General features: G+C 40.4%; 3 protein-coding genes across 3 annotated transcripts; all 3 read right to left on the bottom strand.

Moving 5' to 3' along the window:
* Positions 1-2,722: 2,722 nt before the first annotated feature.
* Positions 2,723-5,265, bottom strand: lratd2b (LRAT domain containing 2b). Its single transcript, XM_055041998.1, is given in 3 exon segments — positions 2,723-4,531; positions 4,782-4,870; positions 4,872-5,265. Coding segments are annotated over 3 exon segments (1,221 nt in total). The 5' UTR covers positions 4,986-5,265; the 3' UTR covers positions 2,723-3,513.
* Positions 5,266-8,388: 3,123 nt separating this feature from the next.
* nsmce2 (NSE2 (MMS21) homolog, SMC5-SMC6 complex SUMO ligase) lies at positions 8,389-12,754 on the bottom strand. The gene is made up of 6 exons (XM_055042001.1): positions 12,404-12,754; positions 11,270-11,382; positions 10,828-10,981; positions 10,034-10,125; positions 9,553-9,659; positions 8,389-8,661 (listed from the first exon to the last, which is right to left on the bottom strand). The coding sequence occupies exons 1-6, from the start codon at positions 12,516-12,518 to the stop codon at positions 8,550-8,552; spliced, it is 693 nt and encodes a 230-aa protein (XP_054897976.1). The 5' UTR covers positions 12,519-12,754; the 3' UTR covers positions 8,389-8,549.
* A 68-nt stretch (positions 12,755-12,822) lies between these two features.
* washc5 (WASH complex subunit 5) lies at positions 12,823-26,980 on the bottom strand. The gene is made up of 29 exons (XM_055042005.1): positions 26,944-26,980; positions 25,832-26,071; positions 25,566-25,711; positions 24,944-25,028; positions 24,698-24,798; positions 24,232-24,424; positions 23,105-23,257; positions 22,894-23,007; positions 22,530-22,701; positions 22,038-22,165; positions 21,628-21,757; positions 21,319-21,431; positions 20,386-20,552; positions 19,952-20,027; positions 19,705-19,815; positions 18,703-18,843; positions 17,717-17,797; positions 17,539-17,640; positions 17,128-17,307; positions 16,855-16,979; positions 15,758-15,920; positions 15,554-15,656; positions 15,393-15,472; positions 15,180-15,283; positions 14,448-14,577; positions 14,262-14,358; positions 13,659-13,812; positions 13,476-13,563; positions 12,823-13,278 (listed from the first exon to the last, which is right to left on the bottom strand). The coding sequence occupies exons 2-29, from the start codon at positions 26,015-26,017 to the stop codon at positions 13,222-13,224; spliced, it is 3,480 nt and encodes a 1,159-aa protein (XP_054897980.1). The 5' UTR covers positions 26,018-26,071; positions 26,944-26,980; the 3' UTR covers positions 12,823-13,221.
* Positions 26,981-27,189: the final 209 nt, after the last annotated feature.

Below are 27,189 nucleotides of genomic sequence, written 5' to 3' on the forward strand. Positions count from 1 at the left end.
AAGTAAAGAAACCATTAAACAGCTTCACTGTGCGCACACAGACACACAAGATCTTCAGTGTGGCACAGATTCAAATATTTTATAATTTTGTGAAATGTAAAAGTAGGAATTTATTTTCCAGAATAATAACAGATCAATGCAGTGTGTAAAAAAAAAAAAAAAAAAAAAGACACATACACACAAATACTTTTTCTCAACTTTGTGACCCGACAAAATAAAATGATAAACTTGTAAATGAGCACACAACATGATCCCTTTCAAAATAGTAAGACTAAACGCTGGACAGCTTTAATGATTATAGGAACTAGTTTAATTGCTTGTCTCCTGTGGAGTTTTAAATCATTAGGAATCCCACAAGGCAACCAACTCCCTTCCCGGTCTGCGTCACGTCTGGCCGCTTTCACATGACTTTACTTTTTCCTAGGCTTTTTTTTTTTTCGCCAACGTCCCAATTTGTCATCTAACCTTAGGAACAAAGGCGACGAAGATTGCAAGAGTCATTTGAAAACTCATAACCCAAAAAGAAGATTTTTATTTTTCTATTTGATACCAAAATTTGCAACCATCAGCTTCGAAGTCTCTCTGAGGAAACGGCAAGCAGTTCATGCACAGCCGCTCGCATTGGACTGTTTTTCACAGCATAACAGTGCGCCTCACGTGCGCTGTGTTAGTGCATAGCATTGGAGTTTTTACACAGCATAACAATACCTCACGCTGTATGTTCAGTGCCTGAGGAGGTACAAATTTCAGAGTAGTATGTGTAATCCCAACACGAGACGGAAGAAAAGAGGAGTAATATTCACAGTTACACAACTGCACTGGAAGCTGCTTAAATACTCTGCTTCAGCCAGTGTCGCTCCAATTCTGCTTGGTGCTATGAGAGACAGAGAGAGGGGAAGAAAAAAAAAACAGCCTGGTTATCATCAATATGCATCACACACAATTCACGTTTCATCAGCGCCGCAGACCACAGAGATTTGAGGAGATGCTAATGTGTCCGGCAGTGTTCCTGTTTGGAAGCAGTGTTGATTATATTCCCGCTCTTGGTCCGGTGGGACCTTACCTGCCACAAAATGACTACAGCATTATTTCCATATATTACCTGAGGAAAGCACACAGGCAGAAGTTACTGACTGCCTGTGAGAGCTGCGATCATGAGCTTCCTCTGAAGCGCAGGGGAGGAGAGGGGAGCGAAAAATGATGCATGACATCTTCAACTTTTTACTTTTGTGGAGGTTTCTTTGGGGAAAAAAGCACAGCACAGTGTTCAGGTGATCGCTGACTGACGAGATCAATTTTCAGTGCCTGGCAAAAGTCCATACCGCCTGAAGTTTGTCACATTTCAACCACATTTGAGTATTTTATGACATATAAACACAAAGCAATGTATAACTGGGCAGCACTGCTTACAGGAAAACAATTTCTTTTTTTTTTTATATGTATATTTTTACAAATAAAACTGAAAAGTGTGGCAAGCAGCTGTATTCAAACCTATGCAAACATAACTTTGGTAGGTTTGTAATTGCAGTGACCACAGCTGCAACGTTTGCAGTTGCAGTGTCACAAAATGTGAAAACGTCGAGTGGAATTTAATGCTTGCGGATGGCACTTTTGTTCTAATCTTTCAGAAATGACACAAGCAATAATCATCCTCAACGGTTATCTCTTACAAGACACAGAACCTTAGAAAAGGGTTCATCAGCAGTTCCAAGTTGAAACAATTTGTTTCTCTGTGTTGAGAAACAGAAGTACATTTTTTCTCTTTCGTGAAATATAAAAACACTCTGTAACTCAGAGTAATGGCCTGAATGACAAACAAGGGTGGAGAATATTTTAGCCTGCAGGCAAATTGTTTTAAATAAGGACTTATCGGGGAGCAGGGATGTAAACAAAGCAAGATGCCATCATGTGGCTGGAATACAAAAGAAGCTGATGCTGAAGTGGTTTGAGGGAACTGCCTGTTGAAAAGCAAACATTTACATAAAAACTGGCAACAGAGCTTTAATGTCAAGTGGACCAACGGCCTCTCTATTGCTGCTATAGTTTCACTTGTAGACAGTTCAGGCAGGTTTGCGTTCAGGCACCACATTTCAACAAGTTTCCCCTTAAAATCATCTGGTATAGATATTATCATGACTCACAAATAGAGTGCAACCGTCCAGATACCTTCTGAAAGTCAAACTGTTTCAGAACCGCCACCAAGAACGCATTTTGACACAAAAAGTTTTGCATAATTGTGAATCAGAAGGAAATTCATAAATTGTTTTAAACTATTTTTACAAATGAAATGTTGCATGCATTTGTATGTGCTGCCACACAATTCTCTACTTAAAACGCTCCATGACTTCGTTAACTAACTGCGCGACCTGCACTGGACTGGATTTCAGGCAAATAGGAATAAAAAGCACTCCACACTTTTCAGATATTTGTTCCAATATGTTGGAGGGTATTTTTTTCTTTCTGAGATACTTTTTTTAAGACACAATGACAAAATGCATGCAAAGTTCAAATAAAGCATACACGTGTTTTGATCACAACTTTTTTCGCAGTTACCATATTTGTAAGTCAAGTTCATATAAGTCAATGAACTTGACCTACATGAAAAACTAACACTTTAGCTGCCCAACACAGCCGCTTGGTTCGCTTCTGCCTTGGGCTGGCTTTGCTTTCAAACGTCACCTTTCTGGGGAATAATTAAAAAAAAACATGCAAGAAAAAGACGTTAATCTTCAAATATAAATTTATTCCATGAGCCTTCATACAAACATGATTTTTGTTTTAGATTTTTGTCAAAAAAAAAAAACTGTTAAAAGTGGCAAATCATTGAAGGTGCACAATTATGGCTATGAACAGGAAAGTCCACAGGTAAAGCTGTGAGATGATTGGCTATAAAGCAACACATGAGAATCCTTAACACTGAGAGAAAACAGTGATAAAAGCTACAGGTAGTCTCTCTCTCACTCTGCATCAGTATCCGGCACCTGAGTTTTACGACGACGGGCAACACACACTCTGAGAACTGGGTCTCGGGTCACATAGGAGGGTTCCTCGCAAGTGTGCAAAGATTCAAGGGTCGTTTAAATCTTACTTCTTCTTCCCCTCCTAACAGATAAGGCTGCAAGTAGATCTCATGCAAATTCATCACAGTAACTCAGTGGATCTTGAGGTTGAGGTAATTTAAAGAGAGGAGACAGGGACGTAGGGGAGTGGGGTTTGTGTTATTTTTGACTTGCCAGTGCAAATTGGGGTATTGAAATATTCTTCTCAAGCCTTGAGAGCTTCCTTGCTTTTAAGCACTTGAGAATGGAGCAAAGTGCTGCTCGAGATATCAACGTGTGTGAAGATAAACTTTCCACCTCCTTCCTTCCGCTCATCCCGCGGCAGAGTGACACGGCCGGTCCAGAGCATTATGCACTCTGGACCGGCGCATAACGAGGTAACAGAGCTCTCCGTCGACACCAGCAACACGTCCTCCCGTCCAGCATCTCCTTCGCTAAGTCCAGGACAAAGCCATCAGTTTACAAAGCGCTCCTCTTTGAGGTCGTGCGTGGCGTTCAGATGGTTGGCCAGCTCCTGCATCACGGCGTCTTTGCCAATCTGGTCGTTCCTGCGCTTCTCCATGATCACGTCCTCCAGGCACTGAAACTCCAACACGTGGCTCTTCTTCTCGGAGAAGAGCAGCTTTAACTTGTACGGCTGCTTCCCGATCCGTAACTCCCCCCCGATCTTGAACTCCCGCCTCCCGAAGCGGCACCAGGCCGCGAAGCACTCGGAGTTCCTCCAGGACAGGTCCCTGTCTCTGGTTCCGACGTGATCCATGGCGTTGCGCACGATCACCTCCGGCGGGAGCGCCCGGTGCCGGTACAGGCCGTTCACTATCCTGCCCTTCTTCCCCTGGCTCACGTCGGTCAGAAAGTTGTTCTTGACCTCGGCGCGGTGCAAGTGAACCACCTGGAAGTCGCCGACGTAAACGGCCCAGTGCGGGTACTGGCCGGTGGCCACGAACTCCAGCAGGTCGCCCGGACTGCACTTGGCCAGGAGGCTCTCTGGGGAGACGGACGCGGCTCCGGAGCTCCGCTCGTAGACGCACTCGTCTCGGTAGTAGACGACGCACTCCAGCTCGTCGTCCGGGTCGAATGGCTTCTCTTCGTTGCTCACCTGACGGCTGTCCGGGGGGAAGTGCTCCAGGTTGTCTTCCTGGTCCTGGTCGTCGTCGTCGTTGGAGAAAATGTAGGAGACGCCGATCCGCGTTCCGTCACCGTCCGGGTCGAAGCCGTTCGGGTCCGACGTTGGTACTTCCGCGTAATTGATGTGCGTTAGTTTCTCCACCTGGTTCCCCATAAAGACGAGATGAAACGACACACACACACGCCGGCACGCAGACAGGATCCACCTGTTCTCTGCGCTCACACCTCTGCAGGAGACGGGAGCAGAGTCGGGATTAAATCCAAAACAGAGGCGAGGGGCACCGGCGCTCCATGTCCAGCTGTAAAGCTGCGCTCCCCCGCAAACGATCGCCAACTGTTGAGATCTGCGAGGAAACGGAAGAGAGGAGACATTGAAGGCAAAGTTTAACTCCAGCTCAGTGCACGTCCCCAACAGGTGTGACCTGAATCACCTGTTGGCTCACATTTGTTCCTGAACTCTCCGGCAGAAGGAGGCGACGGAACGGTTTTTGACGGCGTTCCAAGCGCATTGAAACGCTTCTCATGACCCACACCGCTGGAGGTAACGCCAACCTGTTAGATTAGCTCATTTTCTGTCACCTGCGGAAAACTCACCTGTAGTTCAGCAGCTCCGAGTCTCTTCCGCGCTTGCCCGGGGGGAACCAGAAGCGTCAGCTTCTTGTTCTTCCTGTGCGGCGGCTTGTTTGCGCCGAGTGGCTCAGGCTGCTGCACAGACACAGGCTGCCTGTTGTATGAAGCCCAGTGTTTGTTGCAATGAAACTCGCTCAGGATCCACCGACTGCTGGGAGGAGGTGTCATTTAAAGCGACAGGAATCCAGAAAACACTTCGACTCTTGAAAGGAAAAAGAAAAAAGAAAAAATCCTTTTAGGAACGTTCTCTCTGGCGGTTTCCAGTTCCTTTTATTTATTGATTTTTCTATTAGTTTCGTTCATTATGTGTAACCGGATCATTCAGGTGACGCTTGAGCTTGTTATGTCACATGTTCAGTTGAGGAAATGCTTGTTAAGCAGAGCAAAAGAAGCGAAAATTTGGAGTTGAGCCGAAAATATCGCAGGTAAACATAATGGAAGCAAAAACTGAAAAGAAGTGACACTCAGAGAAGCGCTTTGTTTCTTTCAGTTTTTTTTTAAATTGAGTAACAAGCAAAAGGTTAATTCACACAGGGTGAAAAAAGAGTCCAGCAGCTAAAAAAAAAAAGTCCACCTCCATATAAGTCACCTCACTAATCTGAAAGTCCATTGATTTCAGTGGATTCATTTAAAAGTCAAACCTGAAAGTTAAGCGCAGACAAACTGCTACACAGAAGTTCATGGTGGACCTTGAAGCATTGAGACTTATGAATCTCCCCAAAACTCTTACAGAGACTTCGCTTCACAATCTTCCCTGGGCTCCAACAGGATACCTGTTGCTCGTGTCGCACTTTTTCCTTCCACTCAACTTTCCACTGACACGTTGCTCAGCGACTTCATGGAACACTCAGCCTTTCTGCAACTTGACTCTGTGTCACACACTCCTTATGGAGGCCGTCAGCGACTGCCAGCTGCAGAGCACCAGCTCAGCAGTCTTCCCCATAATGGTGAAGGCCATAACATGGTCATAACATAACATCTCTGAATTAAAGATCATTTTTATTAGTGTCGTACAGCTTGATAGCTACTGGCTGCAAGCCAAAGCTATCAATGCTAACAGAACGGATCACTTGAGTTACTGCGGTGTGTTAATGGGTCTTTTGAGGTTTTACTATATAGGTTGAATTCCTGAAATAAAGCAACTTTTTGATGGCTTTCTAATTTAATGCCATCTACATGTAATGGCACACGTGTTAAGCTTATTAAGCTGATGTGTTAAGCTTATTTTAGAAAACACAGCAAAGCCATGTTCTGCTTAAAAACCATCCACCAGCCCATCAACGCGCATGAGATTTTCATCCATTCATGTCAGGAAATATGCTGCAAAGATGCGTGACATTGATCACCATCTCCGGTGATCAATTAGTGAAAGGATCTGCACAAAGCAACAGGTTTGTTTCAACAATTTTTCAGAGATAAAAAAATATATAAATAATTTGACTCATGCATTTCTGGTATGAATCGTTAAACCTTTAGAAACAAGGTCCTTGTAATTGTTTCTTTCTTTGCCCTCTCTTCACATCAGTTCCAGTAAAGTCCATGTAGCACTTCAAGTATCAGTCCAGAGTAAAACCGGTTTTATTCACTTTAGACGGGAAGCCCAGGAGAGTGCTACACATTTATTGGCACTCTTGATGAAGATGTATCAAGAGCATGGAAATAAGTTCACCTTGCGTGTACGTTTTGTCTTTTCATCACCAACAACTGGCTGGCATTAGGATAACATCAAATTAGACCCTGGAAGAAAAGAAAGTCATAGTTTATGTATTTTAACAGCTCCCAGAAACATTGATCAATTTTCTGTTAAAAAGTAGACATAAAACTACATTGATTACAAGTGTCGTTAAACCTACCAATAATTGTGACTTTTGCCCTCCGAATGAATAAATGTTCTTGAATTTAAATGTTGGATTTGTGTAAATCAAACAACTGCAATAAACTGACTTTATCTCAAGGCTTTTCACTGATCTTTACCAGGAATATCATGCATGTGTAGGCTACTGTTACCCTTCATGTCAAAATGCACAAGAATCCGCGCTCCACCTTTAATGTCTGACTGAAACTCTTTTGAACTGACCCAGAGCGTACGCCTGGGTCACATCAGAACTTTGTTTGTTCAAGTCTTATCTGAGCCTCAGTCTCTTCCCAGTCCGTCCAGCTCAATCCCTGCTCCTGCCAATCCTCTTGTGCCAAGACTTAGTGAAAATATGTTCACTTTGAGAGAGCCAAAGGTTCACTCTCTGCAGACCAAGCCAAATACTCACACTTACAGTTGCAACATTTTTCAGCCATGAGCAATTTTTTTTTGGAGGATACATGTGTAAAATCCACGTAAAACACAGCCTTTCCAAGCTGCTTGTGCTATGTACCGATGTTTTTTTTAATGAAGTATTATCCTTCTAAATAGCTTACAAAGGATATCAATGGGTTTCAGCGAGTCAAATTTAAAACTGAAGAATCAAATACAAGGAATGGTTGATTGATCCTGCTGTATTAGGAGTAATTGTGAAGTTTCTGGGATCTGTTTGTGGCTCTTGTTAGCAGCTTTGTAACTTTCAAGTTGCATAAGTCTTTCTTTAACCTTAATCCCCATAATGCCTAGCTTAAAAGTTTTGTTTGTTTTTTTTTGCACATCATGCACCTAGCCTCCTACTGGTGAGCCAGAAATATCATTGAGCCAACTTGTCAATAAATTTGCACTTTCCCATGATAGTTGCAAAAAGCTAGAAAGCTCGCAAGGGTTCATTAGCAGCTAGTTAGCAGTAGCCTCAACCGCTTATAGTCACAGAATGCAATGAAGATATCTGCAGGCGACTCAATTGTTGGCCTGATAGAAAAGGCCTGGAAATAATAATATAATAATAAAAGATTAAAATATATCGGACCTGTGATTAGCGAATTTAAGGGCAACTGACACTATTTTAAATAAATGTAAGACATTTATTTTAGATGACTGGATTAAAAACTTGGTACAAACACAGCGCTGTTAATGGACGATGAATGTTGCACCGATATGAGTTCCCCATTTTCCACAGTAAATGAGAATGAAATGAAAAAGTCAACATCAGCCACAGCTTTCATTGCTGGGTGATTTCTCCTCCGGCAAAGTGCGTTCACTGCCGTGCGATTCGCACCTTGTATGGACAGACCTATTAAAGATCTTCAAGAATGCCTGATGCAAGGGTATTAAGAAGATTAGCTTCACCTAGTTTCATCTCAACGCAGCCTTTGTTTGTTTCTTTGTGGAACAATGGTCCTTCTCAGCATGCATGGAGAAATGTAATCACCTAAGAGCATTTCCCATGGAGGTGGCAGAACAGTTTGTTTATGGTTTCCTCACATTCCTGGTTCAGGATTTCCTTTTGTTCCTGCTGAGAGAAGATAGTGCTTCCCTTTAAAAGGCTGTGTTTTTAGTATTCAGTTGTGATTCTCTTAAAAAGACAGAGGAGCTCATGATAGCTAGCGTCCAAACCTGAGGCTAAGAGTTCAGAATCCATGCTGGACTTTGTTTTCTACACTGATGTTGGGGAAACAGCGCCCTCTCATGGTAAAGTTAATGTACTACGTCAGGTAAAAAGAAAAAAAAAGTTTATTTAGAAAATATATGAAGCTTTCATTTACAAGCAATGAAATTTCAGAACATCAAACATCCGCCAGAAGAAAAAAAGCCCGAAAATATGACCAACAATTCATGCTCTCAAAGCACAGGTTACAGAACTACAAAGCCGAGCATCACGTTTTGTTGCTTTGACGCTTTTGGTTCTGCATTTTCCTCCTCAGCATCTGGTCAGGAATCAGGTCGGACTCTTTGATGTCTCCGTTTCCACAGCCGACCACAGGACACCTGGAGGACACACACCACGTGTTGAGGCGTTCAAGCCGAAAGCAACTTTAACACTCAAGAAGCTCTCTGTATATCGACTTGAGAATTGTTTTTCAACATGTTCTGTTGGATAGCCGAGTGCAAACCTACCATCTTTGTAAAATGGAGGATCATTATAAAGTTTGGATATTTCAGTAACTTTATTCAAGAAATGAAAGTCATAAATTACATTGAGTTGTGTCACAAAGAAGCTTATTTTGAACACCGCTAATAAAACTTTGAGTGTGTTTCATCTAGGAATACTAACAGAAAATTGAGTGGAAGGAAGAAGTGTGGTAGAAAAATGTGCGCAAGCAGAAGAGTGATAACTGAAGCCTGGAGGGGACGGTGAAGCAAAGTCCATTGAGAGTTTCGGGAAAGAAAGGAAGAACAGAGAAAGTTGAACTTTCTCAGCAAAGTAACAGACTGCTGTCCTCCATGTCACTCTGCACTTATGCAGAAAATCATGCAAAAAGAGGTCCAACCAGGTTCCATATGCCAACATTTCTGCATTGAAAATAATTTTATCGTTCATTTACAACATTCAAACTTTGTAATAATCTAGGTTTCGAGCTTACAATAACTACCTTCATCAATCTTTCATCACTTTCTGATAGTCATTCAGATATTTGCTCTTTTCAATATTATTCTTATTCACTGAGATTTCTTTGGGATTTTATCAGAGCTCCACATTTAACTCGACTCCAACAACAAAGCGCTACAATGAGGAATCCGTGTTTTTTGTTGTTGTTTTGTTTTTAAGCAATTAAAGGCAGCCCATGATGAGCTGGTCCCATGCCAGCCTGCCGAGTTGTTTACCAACGCTGAACCTGACTCGACTCTCTAAGCGCCCTCGCAGGGAGAGTGTCTTACCGGCACTTCTTTTTCTGGCTGTGCTTCGTTTGGATCAGACTCAGTATGGCTTCCTCATCGTAGTGGTGGTTGCACTTCTTATTCTTCATTGGGTTCACCATCTCCACCTTGAATGCAGATAAGACACAGCAGGCAGGTTGCTTTGAATAACAAAACGTATTAGAAAATACAAAGAAAAGAAAGAGAGAAAGAAAGAGAGAAAGAAAGCAAGAAAGAAAGAAAGAAACAAGGGAAAGAGAGAAAGAAAGAAAGAAAGAAAGAAAGAAAGAAAGAAAGAAAGAAAGAAAGAAAGAAAGAAACAAGGGAAAGAGAGAAAGAAAAAAGAAGGGAAAGAGAATGAAGGAAAAAACGAAAGAAGGAAAGGAAAAAAAGAAAGAAGGAAAGGAAAACAACAACATTCAGTTGCTGAAACTGGAAAGTGTGAATGATTTCTAATGGGAAGTTCAGAAAGAAAGTGTTAAAGCATCCAGGAAGGATTTACCTGTGTGAGTGGGCAGGTGAAGTTGACCTGGCTCTGGGTGACGGCGATGTCCTCGTCCAGTTCCTCTATCCCCTCTGCGGAATCCTGGTCGGCTAAAGAAAGCACAGCATGCACACAGCGAGTCGATGATGATGAACTGGAACATCAACGGGACGACCGGAAGATACCCAGCGTGCAAAAGAGACATGCTTGGACAGGATTAGCTTTACAGAATGTGCCAGGATGAAGCACTTCAGCAGTGATGGATTCAACACTTTGCTCCAAAATAAATCGCATTGCACAAAGTCTGAGTTTCACATGAAACATTCATCACAAACACGGGATTGCAGTTACATTTTCTATTGGGCTGAAATGATTGATCAAATGAATCGTGATTAATCGGCTGTTGAAATAATCGTCAACAAGTTTAGTAATCGACTGATCACCGACTGGATTATACACACTCATAAAAACCCATTTGCTAACCACCTCCGTCCAAGAGGCACACCCACAGAATGCTGCTGCCACTCTCATGTCTTCCCTTGGGGATGATGTGTTTAAGGTGATGTGCAGTTAGTTTTTCAGCACAAACACTATTTTGCATGTAGGCCAATAAAAAATTTAAAAAAAAAACCTCAGTTTAAAAAAGAGAGACGTATTGATAAGTGCCATACTCTTAACCAACATAAAATCCCAACCAAAACACGCAGACTTTTGTGGTTTCAATACGAGACAGTGGCAGAAAGCTTCAAGGGGTGTAAATACTTTGTCCATGCATCAATACCTGACCAACAGAAGCTTAAACAAAGTCTAACCTTGTTGCAGAAAGTTCTTGATGCTCTCCTTGAATGCAGCCACTTTCTGGTGATTGTTCAGGTCGTCGTTGGAGAGTTGAGCGACTCTCTCTGCAAACCGCTCCTTCACTTTGGCAGACAGGCTGAACATGGCCTCTGGCTGCTGGGGAGTGACCTACAGATAGAAACACGCGCCAGCCGGCTTATTACACTGGAAAAGAAGGTTAACGTAATTGACCTGAAGCTTCAAAATGATTTATTAGATGTGGAAAATATCAAGTAAAAGAAATATCAAAACAGAAGCTCCAATTATGTATTCAGGAATCAAACATTTACATTGTACTTTTCATTAATTAAAGTCTTCTTCTCCATAATCCCTCTCATGTTTGATCTTGGTGAATTAAAAGTGGTGCTGAAGTGTTTTCCACTTGGATGATTCTGATTGTGACACATTGTGATTCACCTCAGCTGTGGCTTGCTGTACAATATCAACAAAGTAGTTTATCTCTCTGTCCAGCTTCGCACACTCCAGAATCATGGCCTCCATCTCTTTGATGCCGCGGTTCATCTCTTCATCTTGAGCAAAACACACACACACACACACACACACACACACACACACACACACACACACACACACACACACACACACACACCCACACACACACACACACACACACATTATTAAACTGCAAGTAGATTAAACTGCTTTATTCGAGTAAGTAGATGTTATCTGGTGATAATTGCACACAGAGATCAAGCGTCTTAAATCTCTGATAAGACACAAATAAATTAGTAACTTCTTTTCAATTTAGCAGTTAGAAAACACATTTAGTTAAAGTTTCTATTTCAATATTTGTAACAACTTTTATCTGATTTGAATTCCGGATCATTTCGACAACCAAATGTAAATGTTTAAAGTGATCTTATTGAATTTCAGTACGACTAACAGCTGTGCACAAAGCTCATTTTCTCAGCCGGTTAACACTCAGTCACGACAGGAATAAAATCAAACGAACATGTACATGATGATGAGTTATGCATTGATAGGCTACCAATTTTATTATCACACTGTGTCAATGAGACAAGAAATCAGAAACTTATTTTCTTGTTTACTTCACTAAGTCAAAATATCAAGGCTATTATTTCAACTAAGTTTTTGTTGTCCCATAATCACCTAGATAATAAAGATGCTGTTAGTAGAAATATTCAAGTATTCATCTAATTCTTGTGAAAAAAATATATAATAAAGAATCACAGAATATATACAGTGCTTGGTTAAACTTTCCTCAAAAAATATTAATTATAGTCTGCAAGCACATAGGGATGACATCAGAAGGTGAATGTTACATCTGGACCCTCGTAATACACAATCATCGTAAGTTTCGGGGAGAAGATCAGAGGAATTACATTTTTGCAATAGTAGTAGTATATGAACATGCATCAGTTTCATTATTATAGTTGAAAAACGTCTTTAAAAGAAAAAAACATTCCATCCCTGACAATAAATAGGTTCATTCAATGCAGGACAAGAACAAAAACACGCTGTTGAAACCTGTTACCGTACCAAAAAATGATGACGGAGTCTGATATTTACCCTGAGCTTCCGCTAGGTCCATAGCAACATCCGTCACGATGTCCATCCCTGTCCCGAGGTCTGTCTGGCATGACTTCAGGCTGGACAGGATTCCGTCCACAGCCTTCAGAGACATCTTCAACCCTCAACGTTTGTCTTGTCAGAGGTTAGCCTCTGACAGGTTAGCCTAGCCTGCTAACGTCCGCGGCAACTTGCTACGGCTAACACAGCTAGCCGCAAAGTTACTTCATTAAGTTAAAAAAACAGCGTCTTTCAATGTTTCAATTTTTTTTAACGTTTTCAGAAAACACACATTTCAACCAAATGACGGCACAGGAATGAAAAACCCCTTCATACGCGGCTAACGTTTCGTTTCCGGGTAAATAATTTTCAAAATAAGAGAATCACATAAAAACCAGATGTAAAAAAAAAAAAACTAATTTGGAGATTATCAGGAATCCTTTTTATTGACAAATTTCAGTAAACAATGGCACCAATTATTAGTACATTAAGGTAATACATATTAGCTTTATTGTACAACTCAAAATTAGTGCAGATTGTAACACATGAAATGTAAATGAAGGAGGCTTACATTCATAAGGCATTACTATAACACCTTTAATTCTCCTGACATGACATATAAAAAATGTATTAAAAAGGCCTATGTTTCAGGAAAGGAAAAGTACAGTATCTTACTGAAAGATTTTAATTAACAACAAAATTGTTGTTGAAGTGCCACCTGTACTTTTTACAAGACTACGACACAACAGGTTTGGAATGGAGAGAAACCCCAGGCAGCAAGTGGGGGGATCTCAAGATGAAATGACATAGCCAGATCTTCACAGTACTGTTCTGAACTCGTCAAAAATAAAACTGGGCACGTGAGCTTCGACCACCTGGAGAATACAGAGGAGAGAGGAGACAGATGTTGCCATCACACAAATAAACACTCAAATGTTTTCGACTTGCCTGCTTGACATGACAGACAAGCATTGTGAGACATATATACTGATATAAAATGATACGTCTTTTTAACATTTACAGATCCTTACCGCCTTTTCGGACGTGTAAGATAAACTGACTGTTCCCCTACCTTGCGTGAGAGTTTCGTGTACTTCACATAGTCTTCAAGAAACATCAGCGCTCCCACCACATCTGAAGGCATGTCTGGGATTTTCTGACTGTTGTGGAATACGACAGAAACCGAAATGTGCAGTTATGAAGCTCTGAGAAACAACCAGAAACTAAGAATCAAAGTTTCCTGCCGTTTTATTACCTTGTGCACTGCTCCATGATAGATCGGATGAACTGACCAATAAGAGCCAGGAACTGCTGCGTGTATCTGGAGTGGAACTGCTTGAGCAGCGTGAGCATCCCGAGTACCAGTGGTGGCCAGTCAACTGGGTCTGTAGCTTTCCTGCAGGTCATTCCTTTTAGAAAATGAGTCAGGAAGTCAGTCAAAAAGCAGGAAAGTCAACATACGTTTTTATGCTTTTGTGCTGTTCCAAACTACTAAAACAAAACAGGCCACTAATAAGATATGAAAAGTATGTATGGTTTTACACATTTCTTTATTTAAAAAATTCTAAAAAGTGTGGCCCACACTTGCATTCAGTCAACCTTTTCATGACCTAAATCCAGTTGAAAATGTGTGGCAGGAAGTGAAACTTGCTCTTCATAAATGCTCTCCATCCAATCTGACTGCACTTAAACTATTTTACAAAATTCTCACTCTTGTAGCAACGCGCCCCCAACAACAGAAATACACATTGGAGTTTGTGGCTAACACAGAAGCTAGTGAATAAGTTAAAATACTATGAGCACTTTTGTACCACATCATCTCCAAAACAATAACACATTGAAATGCACAAGAAGGTACCCTGGTTCTTGTTGTACTGAAGCTTAGGCAGCTGAGCAACAACAAACAGGAAATTGATGATGGGAAAGTACGGAAGACGCTTCGTTGTGATGTATATCTGTAGAAGATGAAAACCGATAAGGCAAAATGAGACTGGGAAAATAGAAAAATCACTGAATTGTAAGTGAAACCTCTGTTCTTGCAAACCTTATTGAGTGGGTTATGAATGCCAGCAGCCTCCAGGTAGGCAGTGATCTCGTACAGAAGAGTGTTGTCTTCTTTAGGATAGGGCAGGGTTGGGTCTTGGTAGTGGGCTTCAATGTCTGCTAGCAGAGATCTGGTGAGATACAAGCATATTCATATTGAGAAACATTCTCTGACGTTACATTTATATACAACATAAATGTTGATTGGACAGATTTTAAAAAATGGCACATTCTACAGATTTTTTAAAATCACAACTCAAGCCTGTTTAAAACAGTTTTAGAAATTTATTAAAAGATGCAAATAGAATTTTTTTTTTGTCATTAAAATGAGTAACTGAAGGAGTAATTCAGTTACCCATTTAATTAAGACGATAAACATTTTATTGCCTAATAACAGGATTTCTTTAGGAAATCTAAACCAGATGAAGTTGAAACTCCTAAAACCTATTTACAAAGGTGTTTTTATCTTAAACACATAATGTATACGTCTTTGTTATAGTTTTAGGGTTTTTCAGTTTTTTCAGCTAATGACCTTTTTTGAGTCAACTAGTCGAATATTCAAATAATCCATTAATTGCAAATAATCCAACAAACTGTTTCAGCCCTATCTCCATTAACACTGTATGTATATTTTGAAATTAATCCTTTCTTTCAAGCACTGGCAACAGGAAACCCATTTCAGTGCTGAGGCACGATTCAAATATTCTCTGCTTGGTGGTGAGAACAGACGTACTTGTTGAGATTTTCCAGAGCAGCTGCCAGGTGCTTGGAGTCAAACTTGCAGGAGTAGTTCAGCTCATTTGCAATCTGTTGCCGGAGAATCTGCATCTGGCCAACCTACAACAATTCAGACACTTAACATCATTTAAAAGCACTGCGTTTTTGACAGAAAGTTGATAGTGCCTCTTCTTTTCCGTTCACTCCTCAGTTAACAGGAAGTTGCTACCTTCATGATGGATTCCAGATATGCACCCCAGATCTTCTGCGATTTGGCCACAGCACTTGCATAGAGTTTGCTGGCATTAGCTATTGAAACAAAAACCAATAAGGAAGATGTGCAAAAAAAAAAGTCTGACACATTGTACATTTTTCTGAGTAAATACCTACCCACAATGCCTTGTACTGGGTTAACAGCAGCTACCACAGTTTTGAAAACATCCACCACTGCTTTGTCCTTAAGGATGGTTTTCTGAACCATTGTCAGAAAGTTCTGAAGACACAATCAGGTTAGAGAACGAATATCAGTAAGCTTATGTGAGCGAAGGGTTTCAGTGAATTCATAAGAAGGCTCTGGGATGGGAATTTGACTACCTGAAGTTCCCTGACGATCATGAAGCAGAGCAGTCGGTCGAGTCCGTTGAGACCAAATGTGCCCAGCGTGCTCTGGATCTCAGAGAACAACCTGTTGTTGGTCACTTCCTGGTGGCTCTTCAAGTCGTACCAGGTGTTCAGCTGGTCGATGTAACATGTCACCCTATAAAAATGTTTGGTAGATGACAGGTGGATATATACAGTAAAAATAAAGAATACTGTTTTTACTGTTCACCCAGTATCATTATCCTATTTTAGAAAAAAGCCCAGCATTTAATATTAGTACATTTATTTAGGGGGCAAATCTCACAAAGCGTTTCTGGTCTAGTTTCTTGTGCAAATATTTTAGTACACTTGAAATAAGACAAGACTGAATTACAAGTGACTTTTCCACAAGATTTTGGAGTTCACTGTAAGTAAATCATTCTTTAAAATTTCTGAAAAAGTACTAGCTATCAGTCAAATAATCTGCCAGTGATACTGTGACTTTTTCATCAATATTAAGAGATTATTGACATAAAACTAGCTCCTATTAAAACTGAACTTTCAGGCCCCAAACTGTCCAGGTGGATTTTGCGTGAGCAAAGGAAAAATACGTTGAAATAAGAAGCAGTTTGGCAATTTATTTTCCAAAGTTTTGAGAACATTGTCATATGGCATGGTGAGGTTTGTTTTTGAAATACCAGAAAATTAAAAATTTCGCCAGAAGTCCAAATCCACACAGAAATGATTAATCTGCCATTTCAGTTCCCAGACCTAAAACTCATAGAAAACTTGTGACCTGTAGAAAACCAAGCATTAAAAGGAACCCTGAAATCTTGACATAACCTAGTTTCTAGATCCTCGTAAGTAATTCAAATTGCTTTTATGAACAATAGGGATACAAGATATGTTCACCACCTCTGAATTTAGTAAAACAATTAACTGTCAATACAACCTTCAAATTGAAGGTTATATTGAGTGTGGGATTATTATAACCAAAGGTTGAATTAATTTTCAGGCTTTTTAGACATCATCATCCAGGAAGCCAATGAATATGGAAAGTAATTGTAGAAGTTTTGTAATCAGAATCTCTTCAACTTCCTGTTGTGACCTACTTTGGATCAGTGATTCGTAGGATCTCTCTGCAGAGACGACCGATGAAGGTGGCCGACTCATCCACAGATGGGAATTTTGGGATTGGGATGTGTGTGGACTGATGGACACTCTGCCAGTCCTGGATCTGCATGGCAGCAAAAAAAAAAATCTATCAATGGGAAAATTAATAAAGAAGTGAATAGCCAACAACCACTCTAACTAGAAGGGAGATAAACATTTGTTAATAAATCTTCCATTGGGTTTTTACAGGTTAATTCTGTGTCAAGCCTGACCTTAGTCCTGAGGAAACTGTTGCATTCCTGCTCCACATTGTAGTTGATGATGCGCGAAACTTCCTCCTGCCAGATTTTAAGGCCATAAATGCTGACGTAGTCCTGGATGTACTCAAAGGACCGGTAAAAGCCATCCATGGTGGCCGCCATGTCCTTCAACTTCGGCATCAGTTCGCTGGGCTGAGAAAGTATTCGTATTCAGTAACATTTCGCGTTTACCTTTGAAAAATGACTAAAACATGTTTTCATTGAGATTTAAACCAGAAGAAAGAATATTTCGCATGTATTCTGTTTCTGGCGAGCGTTCCGGAGAACGACCATCACTTCTGACTATCGATGTAACCTGAACTGAAGACTGCCAAAGGCTCACCGACACGTTGCTCTCAGCGAAAAACAGATCTGATATCTCACCTTAGCCTTGGGGCTGAAGGTTAAGCCTTTGTGCAAAGCGTATGCCACTCTCTTCACCAGCTCCTTCCTTATGCCATCTTCCAAAAGCTGCTTGGGATCCACCTAAAATAACACCACAAGTTAATGCCGCCTGTTATACAAACTGTACTTTGTGGAAATTGAGTTGGGAAACATTTACTTTGATGATTCCCACTAAGGTAGTCTTCATCATCAATATGCCTTCAGTGAAGATAGAGATGTCATGGGTGAGTTTTGCCACCTGGAATAGCATTAAGAAGAGAGATGTTTGAGGCATCAGTAATCTGCTAACCCAGGGATGTCAAGAGTCATTTTCAGTTTGGGCCAAATCAAGACCATGAATGCTCTCAATGGGCCGAATGTGCCAGAATGTATTGATGAAACCCATTAAGAAACTGTTAAAATATTAACAAATAGCTCTCTCGGCATTCAATTAGTACTTCTTAAAATTAAAAAGTATTGAACATATTTTCACATTAATGTAATCCAGTAGCAAACAGATGAAAGCAGCTTTGATTTGACTAATAAAAATAATATTTAAGCACACAATTTCTATCTACAGTCTAAAGGGCCACATAAAAAGCTGCGGTGGGCCAGATTTGGTCCCCGGGCCTTTAGTTGGACACATCTACACACTCAAATCAGGCCAGTGTGATACAGAGTCGTTCTACTACAACCATCAATGAGACTTTTTACCTCGGTTGTATTCGCGTTTACTATCTTGTTTTTGTTTGCAAGGACCATTTTTATATTACCCACTGAAATCACATTTCATTTTGAAGCCATTTCAAAAACAAAAGCTGCGACCTCTGCCGTTCGCTTTCTAATTAAAAGCAATTCAAGTAACTCTACCGCCGCGTTCTGTTTCCACACAAAGCCCTCCAGTTTAATTTGTTCTTTGCATCAAACGCTGCGAGTGGGAACTGAAAAATGTTTCGAAACGCCAGCAATCACGACGCCGCCCCTCACCCCGCCCCACCCCTCGAATCCCATCCAGCAGATGAATCAACATCAAAACAGAGTTTCATAAGGGCCTCTTATCTATCTCCTTAATTTAATGCCGGATCAAAGAAGTTTTCTTCCACTTCATTGGCATGCAGTGAGCACTAAAGGAGGAGTGAGACTGAACCGCGACGGTTTCTTTACTTCATAACGGGCTCCTAGTTGGGAGTAGTCCTTCAGCTTGTCTTTATCCAGCCGCGTGGGCACTTCCATGATATCGTGGATCTGAAGTTTGATGATTTTGGCCAGAGAGGTGAACATGCTCTCTGGGATAATCTGAAGCACCTAAAGCAACCAGAGCAGAACCAGAATATGAATGTTTTTTGCTAAAATGTGCATTATGTTGTAGGTAAACGTTTACAATTTACAGACATTTCAAGAAACAATCATTATTCAATGACTAACTGCACAGGAGGTGATTCCATGTGAAAGCCATTTTTTTTGTATGGACTGAAAAAGTATTGAAATCCCTAAAGTGCACCCAGATTCCATTACTTGCAAAATCCCAAATCTCTGGGTGTTTCATTTGAATTTTATCTCATAGACCAACACAAGCTGGCGCAAAATTTGCAGAGTGGAGAAAAAAAAAATACATGGTTTGCAACATTACTTGTAATTAAAACTACAAATAGTGGCACATTTAACTCTCATACCTCCAAGTGAAATCCAGTGCAATCAGTTGCGTCCACCAAGCACCAAAATAAATAAACAGAATCCGCTGAACTTAATCTCAGTCTAGATAAAGCTATGAAATGCTTCATCGAAGCATAATGATGTGGAAAAATGAACTAATTGAGAATCATTGATACAATTTTAAAAAGATGTTGTTAGCAGATGTTCTCAATCCAGTCCGATTGAGTGAGAACTATTTTGTAAAGATGAATTGCCACACATTTCAGTCTCTATGGATACAAAGCTGGTATAGCTAATCAGAGCATAAAAGGTTTCTACAAAGCATTGACTCATGGCAGCTGAATACAAAATACTTTTCACAATTTCATTAGAAATTGTTAAAAGCAGTGCATCATTTCTTTTTGTGGCACAAAAAAATCCCAAACAGATGTATGCAAAATTGCAAAAATAAATAAAATTTAAAAAAGTCTAAATGGTCTGAAGACTTCTGCAAGTTACTGCGTCGCTAGGTACCTTTCTAACGTAAGCCACCAACTCTCCAGAGTAGAACTGGGAGACGCTCAGCAGGTCGGCGCTGTTGGCCTGGTTGATGCGCAGCAGCGGCAGATCCAACGCAGAAGCCAGCTGGGCACACACACGAACCCACAAGATGATCATTTCCCCCCATGCACTCTTCAGAACAACGACGCGAATAATTTGTCCGTGCTCGTCGTCCAGTGTTTGAGCGCCTGCATGTGGCTAACGTACAAACGCTTCTCACCTTCAGAAATGTGGCTCTGAGCTTTGTGACCATGGATGGGTTGACTCTAATGCTCTCCTGCATAATAGATGTAAAGCTGCCGAAGAAAACGAAAGTCAGGAGAAGAATGAGGAAAAACTGCCACACGCAGACAAAGGTAAGAGCACAAATAAGCCCAAAAATCAAAATTATTGGAGCTCAGTGGCTTTTTAGGACAATTTATGATAAGGAAAGTTAAGCTGTAATGGTTACTGATGTTCTTGGCTTAATTCAGACAAGCTAGAAATACAAAATAACCATGCCGTACAAAGAAATAAAATAAAAAACTAGTTATTAAAAAGACAACTTTTCTCATCATAATTATTTATTTGTTGATTTACAGATACTGTCCTGAATCTCACTTGAATTTATGCCAATATTTATGAAACGTTTTACGACGCGTTATCAATAAGTACCTGTCAATTATCTGCCATGCATAGGAAAGATCTCCAACTATCTGCATGGTGATCAGAACCTCCTCCTTGATGTTGATGGTGCGGATCATTTGGTGCAGGAACTTCCTGGTATCGGCCAAAAACTGACACACCTGCAAGTTGGACTCCAGCTGGTGAAACTCCTGGACCTGGACTCAAAAAAGAAATCTAATTATTTCAAAGACTGAAAGACAAAATACTAAAAACAGAGGAGTTTTGGGGCAGTTTTATGGCTTCTTATTATTTCCCTTGTTGTCAGAATATATTTTCGCATGTATTTTACTCGCCTCTAATATCTATTGAAGATATGAACACTGTCTGGCTGTTCCACACCTTAATGAATGGTTGAAAAAAAAAAACTCAGTGAAAACTGTCAACCAATGAGTAATGAGTAAAAATCCCAAAGTAAGTTACTGCATAAAAATTCCCCTGCTAAAAGTTACTATTTAGCAGCCGTTGGCTGAAATAATAGCATTAAGTCTGTGAGAATATGTTTTAAACACCCTCTCCCATCTTAACACTGCTCATTTGTTGTCCTTTGTTTTTTTTTCTTTGTCATTGGACCACTTCTGTCTGCAGCTGCCACAATCATGCATCACGGTTTAGATGGTGTTTATGACAAAGTACAGCGTTTTCCAAACCCAGGATGTAGTGTGGAAAAGCCTTTTGACGGCTCAACAGGATTGTTAAGAATTTTGTTTTTATTCTTATGATTGTTAATTATTTGCTTCTGTTATTATGATTCATTTTACAACAGAACTTTGTGGCAAAAAAAAAAAAACTGTTTCTGTTTTAAGTCATCTAAACAAGCTAATGCTGAAAAAATCTTGCTTTTGAGTAATAACAATGATTGATAACAGAATTGATCTAATCTGGAGATGTAACGCCTTGGTGAGATATAAATATTCTCCTCACCTCAACAAGAGCCTGGATCAGCTGCACTGTCTTCCTCCCAGCAGCTGTGGAGTCCTCATAGTTCAAAGACTCGATCTGCTTTGAGATTTCCCTGAACCACGCTTGTAAATTCTCTGTGAAGAATTTACAAGCGCAACACACAGATTAAATAATTAGCTTCCATTTGAACTTATGCTACTTCTGGCATTTTTTTTTAGCCACCAAACCTCCCCAGTGGCAATATCATTGTCTTTAAAAGTTGGAGCTTTTCTGATCCAACAATCAGTGGCCTCTCCATCCATATGCAGCTGAAACCACTTCCAAACTCACCATTCTTCTCCACCCTGGTGAGAGGCTTGACCCCGGAGAAGACTTCGGCCAGTTCGGTCATTCTCTCAGATCCCTCTTTTTTGTAGCTCTCCCATTTGATCTGCTTCTCTGACAGCATCTGCTTGAACATCTGGAAGAGGGACCGTGCAGATGGTTTGCCAATCAAGACGGATTAGTCAGGCCTTATGTGTAATTAGAACATTACATTTGCGCCGTCTGCTTGTGATAAACTGGCTGTCCCTTATGCTACCTCCGCCGTAAGCTAGGAGCTAACAGGGACAGACACGACTGACACACGACTGAGAAACGAAGTTCCAAACTTTTGTTCTTAATTAAATACAGGAGGTTTTAACGTTAATACACTTAAAAGGAGAAAAAAAAAGAACTTTTTATGCCGAGTTGCCGCTCACCTCTTTGAGCGTGAACTCAAACTGAGCAGTGTCGAGCAGGAGCTGAAACAGGATCCTGGGGTTGTACTTGGAGTCGTTCAGCACTTGATCTTTGATCTGTCTCAGCCGCTTGTTATTCAAATCATAGGCTGCAAGACAAAACATGCCTGTTTTATTTTTTGTTTTGTTTTGCATTAGCTTTTCCCAAACAGTGAATTAAAGAAGTATTTTGACCTTTTGAACTTTTTCACATTTTGTTTTTAAACCGATAAACTGAGATGTTAGGTGGTCGACCAGCAAAAAGAAATACTGGCTTCAAAGTCAAAAGAAAGAAATTTTAAGTGTGGTATACATTTGCATTTCCCCTGAATAAGTAGCTTATAAGTTCAATTTTGGCTACAAAAGTAGCTGATGTTTTTACTCATTCAAATCTGCTAAACTGATTTACTTCTTTTAACAACAGAAAACTCTTTGACTTCTTTCTCTCCAGAAACACCTGTTCGATTTGCTCACCCGACTCTGCAGAGTGCAGCATCAGCCAGCGGATGGCAACGTTGCAGTCTCTCAGGCAGTTCAGTAGTTTGGGAATGTTGTCCAAGATGAGCTCCTCTCTGAGGAAACCTTCCTTTAAGAGCTGCTGCACCTGCGGCCTCAGGCTCTCCATACTGGCTGCATAGCGGGAGCCCTACAACCAGTGATGGAAGTGAAAGAAGTAGATTTATTTATTCGTCCAAAGCAGTGGCTGTTTACTATGAACAGCAATGCTCCAAGCATCTGGCGTCTTCACTAAAGTAATAGATTTGAAAATGCCCTGTCTTTTGATTTCTTTCAATACACTCCCAAACAGAGCACAGTGAATAAATGAAGTTTTTAACACCTGCTCTTTGATGTTCGCCGAGTCCAGGGTGTAGTTCAGAGCCGTCTTGGCAGCTTTGTACGGTTCCCAGGCCTCCACCAGGTTCACCGTGATCCCCATGTAGATACTGATGACCTACAACATAATATTCACAAAATCAAACTGGCACGTAACGTTGAGTTTATATTAAAAAAAAAACTCCTCATGTTAAAATCAGAAAATGAGATCTCACCCAGTTGTCAGGGAAGTACTTATCTACTATCTCCCTCATCTTGGCCTGCTGGGTGTGCAGTATGGAGGGGCTGAAGAACAGGCAGACGTAAAGCATGGCGGCCTGGTTGGCCAGCGCCGTGCTGCGATGCTCCGGTAGAGGGTAGGCGGACACCTGAGGGACAGGAGGAAAACACACGGTCATGGATCGGGTGCAGAACACAGAGCTGGGCGATCATTTAAAAATGAAATCTCAAGTTTTTTCATACCAGGTCCGATTTACAATTTCAATCGATTTTCTTTTTGTTTGTTTTGCTTGCTTTGTTTTATAGAAAAGATATTACAGAAAAGATTTTCAACATGTGGTTTTTATTTCAATCCCCTCTGTGGAGTTGTATTACAGACAATTATAGCCAGGCTGAGAGTATTTTTGTTTAGTTACAAGAATGTAACATTAGTAAGAAAAAAAGACGCAATTTTACCAAGAAAAAAAAAAATCTAACAATTGCACAAAAAAAGCCGTTCTAATGAAAAGAATTTTTTGTGATCACAGTCTGACGTGACCAGCTCAGTTGTATAGATTTTCTCCAAAATAGACAATCATTTGCACAATTGCTTCAAAGTCCTGCTACTGATAATAACTTGATGTTGCTGTGCTAAAAGATGAAGTATTAAGTGTCATCTGTAAAGGTTATATACAGTATAACTTCACAAGATGCTCAAAATTCCTCATTTTAATTTTAGATTTTTCATGTAGGCATTTTCATAAAATTACGACTTTATTCTGGCGATATTACTACTAATGACTTTATTCTCATAATTACAAAATAATCTTAGCTTGGCTCTAATATAACATCATAGAGTTGACCTGACTTCAAACTCTAAATGAATAAAAGCTATAAAACACTCTTGTCAAACAAGATGGTGGGCTTGGGCGCATCAATTTCATTCTGAATTATGGAAATCAATTGAGTGCATTGGTAAAAAAAATAAATCCAGATTTTCTAAAAATAAATTCTTCAAAACTAAAAATGTTATTAATCCTACTAACATGTGGCTACAATCAATACCTTAGATTAAAGTCGCATCAGATCTACAGCCTACTCTCTCTTTTACACTCAATACATGCTTTACGACGCGTTTACTCACTTGGTTGTAGATGTCATCTGAGCGCAGCCTCCCGATAACCATGCTAATGAAAGTGTTGCTGATGGGAACCCTCTGGAAGTAGGTCTCCGGGTAGTTGGCCGGCCGTTTGGCTCCAGGCTGGGCGGAGTAGCCGGTGCTTCGCAGGAGCTTGCAGATGTCGTCCAAGTTGGAGTCGGCAGAGGAGCGGGCGGCACTGAAGCACCAACAAACCCGGTCTCAGTCAAACCAGACATTGTGGCACTAATGCGCTTAGATGTTTTTGTCAAAATATTCTACATATGACGGTGTATGATGGCATCCATGTGTTTTTGTCGGGGGATAACCTTTACATGAGCCAAATGAGTGACTCAGCTTCTGCTGTGAGCAGGATTACACCGCGTCACTGTAAGTGTGACTCACTCAGAGAATGTTGTAACTCCGTGGGGGGTTCGTCAGCAGGGGCGCCGTGTAAGTCACACTCTCTCACCTGTATCTGTAATAGGAGACAAGCATTCTCTCCCGGACATCTCCTTCGATTTTCTGGTCAATGACCAGCAACATGACTCCGTACAGGTAGAGAGCCTCGCACTGGGTGGGCATTAAAAAAAATGTAAAGGTTAAACAAGATCAAAACACTCTACTTTCATGTGAGAACCAAACGAAGCACAATCAGCTACGTTAGCTTGCATCTGACGGTAAATAAAGCCAAATAAGAAGCATCTCGGTCTCTTACAAGGAGCTGTTTCCCATCCTCATTTAGGAGCACAGTTTCCAAAGTCTGCTGGATGTAAACGCCCTCGTGGAGGTCATCCAAGTATCTGGAGAGATACAGCATTATAAGAGCCTTGGCAAAGTGTTTACGCAAACTATTAAAGTGCCTTCCTGCAATGCAACAGACCAGAACAGAATTCATGATGAAGTGGAAGGAAAAGAATAAATGGGATTCAAAATTTTGATTCCAAACAATCTTTAAAGGAGTGGAGTGAATGATGGCGCCACCATGTTTCACTGTGGGGATGGTGTGTTCAAGGTGATGTGCACTAAAAAACACTCTTTTTTTTGTGAAGACTTGTAATCTTTATAATTCATGAGAATTATTTTCTATCTAGAGGAGTAAGCTGGCGTACGACATGGATGCCCAAACTGCAACACCTCGGTTTGAAATGGGCTATATTGGCAAAAATACAAAATCTCCTTATTTTAAGGTGAAATAACCGACTGAAAATACAGTTTACAGTTAATTTCTTCACTCAAAATATTACACATAGACTTGAAACTCTACTAGTGAAATAATGCCTCTATTAATTTATCCAAATACATCTGGATATGTTTTTTTGTTTTTTTTAATGACGTACCTGTTGAGATCCACTATGTATTTGTGCACACTCTCAAAAGCCAAATAGAACCTCGACAGAATCTCGATATTATTCTCTCTGAACTCTTCATCGAGGTCCTGGAGGTCTGGTTTGGCCTCCAGCTTCCCCTCATAATACTCAGGTCCCTGAAGAAAGAATTACACATCATACAAACACAAGCAATCATTCTGACTTACTGACAACGCAGACCAACCCGAGACCTTAAAGCGACTTCATACAGCGAAGTTAAATGGTTTGTTTCGTACCTTGAAGTAGCTGAAGTCACAGATAATGTCTCCATATTTCTGCTGGTCACTTTTGTCTTTCATCCTAAACACTGCCGGGATGAAGTCAGAAAGGCGCAGGAGCTCTGCAATAATGGCGTTTCCTCTGGAGACTATCCGGAGAATAGCCTGGCCACACAAGTTATTGTCTGCTAGGAAGTCCACCATCGTGGCTGAAGAGAGCAGGGGGCCTTGCTTTTGTTGCAAACGTTCCAGATATTTCTACAAGGGACAATTTATTTTTTTTAATTGCTTAAGACTTGTTGATCAGATTATATTGCCTTGACTGATTACTGGTCCAGGATATCGATGAAAAACATTTTGAATAAATTCATACAACCTTACATTTTTAAAGAATTGCCATTACTATACCTCTTTGTGTTTTGCAGCTCTTGGTGGAGGTAGTCTGATTTTTACAGCTATTTAAAAATCTATCATCAACAAATAGAAATGTTATGATTTATATTACTTTATCCCGTGCTTAGCAGACATCTTCTAGTCTTTTAGCATCTTTCTTTTCAAAGTTTAGGAGTATGCTTTGCATATTTACATTTTATATGACATCTATTCCAGTTTTCTAACAATCAGTATCTTTTTACTTTGCATGTGTTTGGTGTGACTGTTGCTTCCATGCTAGTTCCTCTGTTGTAACTTGTTTCTCCTTTTGAAATGTGCTAAAGTAAAATTAGATTAAGTTGACTTGAACAAATTTGCAAAATGCAAATGCAAAATGGCACAACTCTGTCTCTTTTTAAAATCAGCACAATAGAAATGGACAACTATAAGAAAACTGCTTTCAGCATCAGCACACGCCCACGTAGACCCAATGTGTTTTTAACAAGAACTGATACACGTGAAGGGCTGATATTTAAAGAAACGTGTTTACTTTATTTTTACGCTTTTCCATCATTTGTTGCTACTAGTCAGTTAGCCTTTAGCTTCAGTAGTGCCTTTAATCACTGGCGACACGGCAGGCGGAATATAAATACATAAAAATGTGTATTTATTTCATGTCTGACGAGCCTTTCTTGAATTTAAGGCTGAACTGTGGTGACAAATATGTGAGCGTTAAGAGTCTGGTTGAAATGTCTTACCCCTTTGCAGCTGCCCTGTTTACTTCCTCATGACCAGTCACATGACTGTGCTGCTGGGTGCGTTGAATTCTCTCACAGAGCTCGCAGGAGGTGGGCGGGAACAGCTGGTACCCTTCCAAAAGTACTCTCATAGTACTTAAAATTGTTTTATGTAAATTGTATTGTCAGTTTTTGCGCTCTCCCATTATTAATCTAACTGATGACTAAGGTTGAGTCCTACTGTTATGCCTTAATACTTATTTCAAT

The sequence above is a fragment of the Poeciliopsis prolifica genome, unplaced genomic scaffold (assembly GCF_027474105.1).
Source record: "Poeciliopsis prolifica strain line A6 unplaced genomic scaffold, Auburn_PproV2 SCAFFOLD017, whole genome shotgun sequence".
Taxonomy (NCBI): Eukaryota; Metazoa; Chordata; class Actinopteri; order Cyprinodontiformes; family Poeciliidae; genus Poeciliopsis; species Poeciliopsis prolifica.